General features: G+C 44.2%; 2 protein-coding genes across 2 annotated transcripts; both read right to left on the reverse strand.

The window, feature by feature from the left end:
* Window positions 1-3,152: 3,152 nt before the first annotated feature.
* On the reverse strand, window positions 3,153-7,348 carry LOC106534522 (amphiphysin; the record flags this gene model as incomplete). The annotated part of the gene is given in 2 exon segments (XM_014031177.1): window positions 3,153-3,207; window positions 7,268-7,348. Coding segments are annotated over 2 exon segments (136 nt in total), but the record flags the coding sequence as incomplete, so codon positions are not given.
* On the reverse strand, window positions 5,831-6,459 carry LOC106534521 (trichohyalin-like). Its single transcript, XM_014031176.1, has one exon. It carries the CDS (start codon window positions 6,404-6,406, stop codon window positions 5,846-5,848), a length of 561 nt encoding a protein of 186 aa, XP_013886630.1. The 5' UTR covers window positions 6,407-6,459; the 3' UTR covers window positions 5,831-5,845.
* Window positions 7,349-7,941: the final 593 nt, after the last annotated feature.

A 7,941-nucleotide genomic window follows, 5' to 3' on the forward strand; every position in this document is an offset into this window, starting at 1 on the left:
CATCATCACCACTGTCATCACCATCATCATCATCACCATCATCATCATCACCATCATCACCACCATCATCACCACTATCATCATCATCATCATCACTATCATCATCATCATCATCATCATCACCACTGTCATCACATCATCATCATCACTATCATCACCATCATCATCATCATTATCACTATCGTCACCATCATCATCATCACCATCACCATCATCACCACCATCACCATCACTGTCATCATCATCATCACTGTCATCATCATCATCACCATCATCACCACTATCATCATCACTATCATCACCATCATCATCATCATCATCACATCACTATCATCACCATCATCATCACTATCATCATCATCATCATCATCAACACTATCATCACCATCATCATCATCACCATCATCACCACTATCATCATCACTATCATCATCATCATCATCATCATCATCACCACTATCATCACCATCATCATCATCACAGTCACCATCATCACCACTATCATCATCATCATCACCATCATCATCATCACCATCATCATCATCATCACTATCATCACCATCATCATCACTATCATCATCATCATTGTCATCGCCATCATCATCATCATCACTATCATCACCATCATCACCATCATCATCATCATCACATCACTATCATCACCATCATCATCATCATCATCATCACCACTATCATCACCATCATCATCATCATCATCACTATCATCATCATCATCATCATCACATCACTATCATCACCATCATCATCATCATCATCACTATCATCATCATCATCACATCACTATCATCACCATCATCATCATCATCATCATCACCGCTGTCATCACCATCATCATCATCATCACCACCATCATCATCATCATCACCACTATCATCACCATCATCATCACCCTCATCATCATCACCATCATCACCCTCATCACCATCACCACTATCATCACTATCACTGTCTTCTCCAGTGTCTCCAGCTGCATTCATGCAGACACGTCAACATCATGTTTACCGGAGAGGCTGTAAACAACAACAACAACCTGCCTGCTCATTGTGTCTGCTGGACTTGGGAAGATGTGGAAGCCTCAACATAGAGATTTACAAGTAAAGAACTTATAACCAAATCAAAACAATGTATAATCTTCTGTTTGACACTCAACACTCACTGGAACACAAACACTTTGTCATCAGACCATTACACCTTCAGGTACAACATGTCCCCACAAGGACAAAAGGAAAAGACAAGGAACAAAAAGACACCAAAGATGCCCTCCAGTGGAGATCTGCACTGGACTGTTGTCTAAACACCAGTCCACAGAACAGAACGGAGCGTAGAGCAAACACAAACACATCACCATCTTATATCTTATTGACATTATTTATCAGGTCAGTCCCAGTGACATCACAGATCTGTTTTTAAAGGGCAGCCTATTGTAAGTTTTTACAGGTGGGAAAACCGGAGAACCTGGAGAAAACCCACACAAGCACAAGGAGAACAGGCAAACTCCACACAGAAAGACTCCAGGTCTGAACCAGGGATCGAACCCAGGACCTTCTTGCTGTGAGGCATCAGTGCTAACCACTGAGCCATCGTGCTGCCATGTTGCTGGAGTCTCTGAGGAACTCAGGAGGATTTTCTCCAAACACAAGATCTTGGTCCGTTTCAAACCCAACAGGACCTTCAGACAGGGCTGGGCCACACGGCTGAAAAATGTATCACAATATAAACCTTTTCTATTGGTCGACTGATGGACAACGTCTCCCAACCCATGAAGCTGTGGCTGAACTGCAGAGCTCCTTCAGTGACAGACTGCTGCATCCCAGGTGAACAAAGGAGCCTTATCACAGATCCTTCCTCCCAGCAGCTGTCAGACTCTATAACCAGCACCACGCCCACAAATCACTATAAGTGTTAACAAATATCACAATAAGTGTTTACACATCTGCTGCACAATCATTTGTACTGTTACTGTTCATTGTCATAACTCACCTGAACAATCATTTGTACTACTGCTCACTAATATCATCAGTAATCTGACCAATCCCCTGCTCTGTTATTACCCATTACCCTGCTGTAATTACACATCTGTTTGTCTACATTCAGATTGTCCACTTTACACTTGTGTGTCTGTTCAGATTGTTTTCCACTGAAAACAAACAATTTCTGATTCTTAATATCAGATTCTGATAGTCTACTGTCTTTAAAACAATACACATTGTTTTCTATCCTTGCACAATTCTTTATATTTTATTTTGTATTATTAGTACTCATATCATGGTTAGTCGGTGTTAATTTGTTTTGTGCACTATCTATAGTTTGTAAAGTAACAAGTGTCTGAACCTCTGTACAGATGCTGCTGTGACACCTGAGTTTCCCCTCTGTGGGACAATAAAGGCTACTTCTATTCTATTCTATTCTATTCTATTCTATTCTATTCTATTCTATTCTATTCTATTGATCATTACTGGTAAGTTTTAGACATCAGTCTGACTCCTGTTGAATTGAACCGATCTGAAATGATGCCAAACTGCTGATCTGTCCTCTTTTGTCCACAGAAGCCGTCACTTCTTTCACTCTGTGCCATTGTTTTTCTTTTTTCTTTTTAAGCACTTATGAGAGATGCTGCTGAAACATGAAACTGCTACTGCACATGCTAGCTTACCTTGTTTATCTGCAGGTTTTTATCACTCAAATGTGCTGACAAGGAGTAAGAAACCCCATTTACACATTTCAAAATAAAGCAGAAGGATTATATTTTAGCAGGAATTTTTCATCTATTAGTAGCTTGAAGCTTTTATTTTGAAGGTACACCTTAGCTTTCTGTATTGTTTAGTAGAAAGATCCTAGCTTATTTTACCAGAAAGTTATCAACCGTTAGCAGTTAATAACTAGTGAAATTATCCATGTTATATTGGACATGTTTCCTGTTGATACTGGATGTGTGTTTATCGTCATTATGTCATTATCCTACCCACAGACAGAGGCTGGGCCAGCCTACAGGCTTAGGATTAGGATTAGACCCAAGCTGAGCAGTGTGGTGTCTGCACTTCACTGAAGGGAGGAATATTCAAACATCTATATAAGAAGATGTTTGAGGTCCTTTTAGGGAGGACTCAGTTAATCCATGACTGATCAGTTACCTTTAATGGCAGACATGTAGGCCTTCATCTCCCTCTGCAGCCGAGCACCTTCAGACTGACAAAACAAAGAGAAAACAGTTAGCCAAGGCTTCATCCAGCACTCCAGTTCAGGTCTATTCAACTCGTCTGCTGGGCCAGATTAGAAAATGTTGAGATGCCACTGGGCCGAAGACCCCCCTACTTTTATTATTTCTTGAGATTAACTTTAAATATGCTACCACATGAACAAAATCATAGAAATACATGAATGAATTCACAATTTATATTGCATCATTTATTGATGAGTAAAATGTTTGAAGTGCATTGCAAACTTTAACATTTGGTCCAAACCTTGACAAGAACATTTTAACAAGGTACAGTATATAACACACACGTTTAATAAAAAAAGGTTAGACAACTTTTGTCAACAGTAAAATCTTCACATTTTATGTTTGCAAAAATATATTTGTTGAACTAGAAAGGCCAACTGAAGCAGTGCATTAAGTTTTACAATAAAAGAAATCGCACCAAGTGAACATTTAATAACTGTAACATTAAAGTTTCTGCATATTGAAATGCTGACTCAATGACATGAGTGTGAAAAGTGACACATTTTGTTTTGAACAATAGCAGTGACGTTTGGCTCATGTGAAGTCGGTGCAACACGAAGGCAGTGGTTCAGGGTTGAGTCAGTCATGGAGCGTCGCAGGTTTGATTTGATTCTGTTCATGTGTTGATTCACACACAWATGTGGAGCCAAACATGCTAAGCACAGTAACAGCCACTTTCTTAAGGTTTGGGAACTGGTGAACATTTATGTCACTCCAAAACTTAATGGTCCATTTGTGYGCAGCTCTTCAGGCAGCGACAGTGATGACTGCATGTCCACAAGTTCAAGAACCAACTCCCCCTCCTCAACAGAAGGGACCACTCCCTTTGCGCTGGCGGACAGATTGTTGTCTGTAGCAGAGCAGCAAATGGTTTTTGGTAAATCACCTCTGTGGGGAGTGAAAGGCCATTCAGTCGGCTGGCAAAGCTGTCTTTTAGTTTCACAACTAAATCCATCATCGCTGCTGTGACAGCTGCCGTATGTGTGATGCATTTGTGGAGCGTAGGAAAATGCAACATTCTTCCTGAGCTCAAGTCGGCAGAAAATATTTCCAGTTTGGCTTGAAATGTGTGCGTCTGTTCCACCAGATCAATGATGGTTTTCTCTCTGCCCTGCAGTCCGAGCTTTAACTGATTTAAGTGTTTGAACAMATCAGAAAGGAAACACACATCTGCCATAAAGTCCGTGTCCATCATGTGGTTTAGGTGCGCCTCCGCCTTTTGTTTTGCTTCATGAAGGAAAACTTTAATCTCCTCCTTGAGCGCACAGAAGCACTCCAGTGAGTTCCCTTTGGAGAGCCATCTAATGTGGCTGTGGAGAAGTCGTGATGTTCTGCAGACATGTCAGACAGCAGCTCCTGAAACAAGCCATGCTGGAGGCTTGAGGTTGTGTGTGAAGTTTATAGTCACCATAACGTTGTCCATTACACTTTTAAAGTGTCCGTTCAGTTTGGCACACAGCACGGTCTGGTGCACAATACAGTGTAACGCTGTCATCCTCGGAGCCACAGCTGTCAGTCCACTCACCTTCCCAGTCATGGATGGACCAGTCAGAGCGTACAGACCCGGGTCACATCTAACCCGCTGTCTGAAAGAAAGCTGAGATTTTATGAAAGAACACCTGGCCTGTAGTGGCACCTCTGAGGGGTAGAAGGCAGAGCAGCTCCTCGTGAAAACACCAGTGTTCTGCATCATAGAAGTGCACACACACACACACACACACACACACACACACACACACACACAACTGTGCCGTGTCACACTGATCTGTTGACTCGTCCACTGCTGCTGACAGGGTTTCAGCTTTGTTCAGGTCCATCAGCAGAGCCTCAAACATCTGTTGCTAATATTTCCACTCTTCACCTGTTTGAGGGGTCTGAGAGGGGCACGCTTTTCACTGCAGGTGTCACACTGGCTTTGATTTTATCGTCGTGGATTACCTCGTCTAACATTGCACCCATGCAGTCTGACAGGTTCAGAGTCAGTGAAGGTCTTTTTTTCTTTGTTAAAGTCCAGGACCCTCACAGGGAGGCGCCTGGCCCCCTCTTGTGCTGTCCATGTCCTTACTAATGTAGAACTCCTGTTAGAAGATGCTAGCAGGCTCTGTCCCTTCAGGTAATGTTGTCCCAAGAGCTCGTTGTTTGTCAACATGGTGCCTCTGAACGTTACATCCTTTAAACCCTGACAGGTTTTCATTTCAGATCAAACACAGAGGTCAGAGTTCAGTCTTTCAGGTAAAAAACACCTTAATCAGTCCAGGCAGGGTTAAAACGCCCGTTTTACTTCTCAATGTTACGTTTCTGACCTGTTAGCGACATCTTTTCACGGTTGTTACTATTCTGGGCTGGCGTTGCTACGATACCAGCAGCGGTGCGTTCACGTACAAGAGAAAGGGTGGGAATTTTTAAAACTCTCACAGCAAATATGATTTAAATGTGTTTTTGTGGTTTACGTTGGGTCAGTCGGGGGTGGGCCAGTCAAGGACGGTCAACAGGCCAGATGTGGCCCGGGGGCCGCCTATTGAATAGCCCTGATGTACAGAAATTATAAATCCAGAACCTGGACCTTTTAGCGTTAGCCGTTAGCTTCACCAGGTGATCACATGGTCACCTGGTGAAGCTCAGTCCAGATGTTCTGTAGAACCTCCCTGGAGGACAGGTTAGACTCCTCCTCCTGTCATCAGGCTGCAGACAGACCTTCTCCTTCATCTGCTCCTCACGCTTCATCTGCTCCTCACGCTTCATCTGCTCCTCAGGCTTCATCTGCTCCTCAGGCTTCATCTGCTCCTCAGACTTCATCTGCTCCTCACACTTCATCTGCTCCTCAGACTTCATCTGCTCCTCACACTTCATCTGCTCCTCACACTTCATCTGCTCCTCAGGCTTCATCTGCTCCTCAGGCTTCATCTGCTCCTCAGGCTTCATCTGCTCCTCAGGCTTCATCTGCTCCTCAGACTTCATCTGCTCCTCAGACTTCATCTGCTCCTCACACTTCATCTGCTCCTCAGACTTCATCTGCTCCTCAGACTTCATCTGCTCCTCACACTTCATCTGCTCCTCACGCTTCATCTGCTCCTCAGACTTCATCTGCTCCTCACACTTCATCTGCTCCTCACGCTTCATCTGCTCCTCACACTTCATCTGCTCCTCAGGCTTCAGTTGTCTCATCCTGGGCTTAGAACCCAGGACTGTGTCTACACACACTACACACACTACACACACACTACACACACACACTACACACACTTCACACATGTCCACACACACTACACACACTACACACACTACACACACTACACACACTACACACACACTACACTCCAGGACTGATCCTGAAGACCAAACTGGACCATTCAGAACATTTTCTGACTGGATGTAAAATGTAAAAGTTTTAATCCATCATGTGACCCAGTCCATGTTCTGATCCGAACAACTGATGAGACCTGAGCTGTGGTGTGTTCAAGTCCAGAGGAAACTCCGCTTTTTCTGTTTTTACCACACTGGACCTGTCTGGACCTGTCTGGACCTGTCTGGACCTGACTGGACCTAACTGGACTTGGTGAACCTGTTGTAGAACTCAGCTTCCTGACAAAGATCAGCTGGAACAACAGAACAGATTTAAATAAAAGAATCAAAGATCAGAGTCCAGAACCTGAACCAGAATCTGAACCAGAACCTGAACCAGAATCTGAACCAGAACTAGAACCAGTGCTGGACCTTCAGAGAGATGAACTGAAGCAACGCTGAGTGGACCACAGAGCTCTGGTGCTACAGGAGGTTCTACTGGACCAGGACTGTTGTTGTTGTCGTCCTTGTTGTTGTTGTTCACTTGGTTGGATGTGTTGGTTGTGAGTTACACACGTCTACACACACTACACACATGTCTACACACACACACACACACACACAACCACACACGTCTACACACACACACACACAACCACACACATGTCTACACACACACACACACAACCACACACATGTCCACACACACACACACACACACACACACACACACACATGTCTTACCTCCTGTCTCCTGAAGTTCACCACCACCTGTTCAAACTGTTCGTCTTTCGTTTCATCAGCTTTACCCAACTTCTGTAGAACCTGAGGGAACATTTAACACACCTGGTTACCTGAACACACCTGGTCCCAGTTCTAGCCTACAGACCTACAGACCCCACAGACCCTACAGAACCTACAGACCCGACAGAACCTACAGACCCTACAGACCCTACAGAACCTACAGAACCTACAGACCCTACAGACCCTACAGAACCTACAGACCCTACAGAACCTACAGAACCTACAGACCCTACAGACCCTACAGACCCTACAGACCCTACAGAACCTACAGACCCTACAGACCCTACAGACCCTACAGAACCTACAGACCCTACAGACCCTACAGACCCTACAGAACCTACAGACACTACAAAACCTACAGACCCTAAAGACCCTACAGACCCTACAGAACCTACAGACCCTACAGAACCTACAGACCCTACAGAACCTACAGACCCTACAGACCCTACAGACCCGACAGAACCTACAGACCCGACAGAACCTACAGACCCTACAGACACTACAAAACCTACAGACCCCACAGACCCCACAGACCCTACAGAACCCACAGACCCTACAGACCCTACAGAACCTACAGACCCTACAGAACCTACAGACCCTACAGAACCTACAGA

Source organism: Austrofundulus limnaeus, unplaced genomic scaffold, assembly GCF_001266775.1.
Source record: "Austrofundulus limnaeus strain Quisiro unplaced genomic scaffold, Austrofundulus_limnaeus-1.0 Scaffold1197, whole genome shotgun sequence".
NCBI lineage: Eukaryota > Metazoa > Chordata > Actinopteri > Cyprinodontiformes > Rivulidae > Austrofundulus > Austrofundulus limnaeus.

Coding starts and splice junctions, on each gene's coding strand:
- LOC106534521 (XM_014031176.1), bottom strand. CDS start 6,406: ATGAGACAACTGAAGCCTGAGGAGCAGATGAAGTGTGAGGAGCAGATG.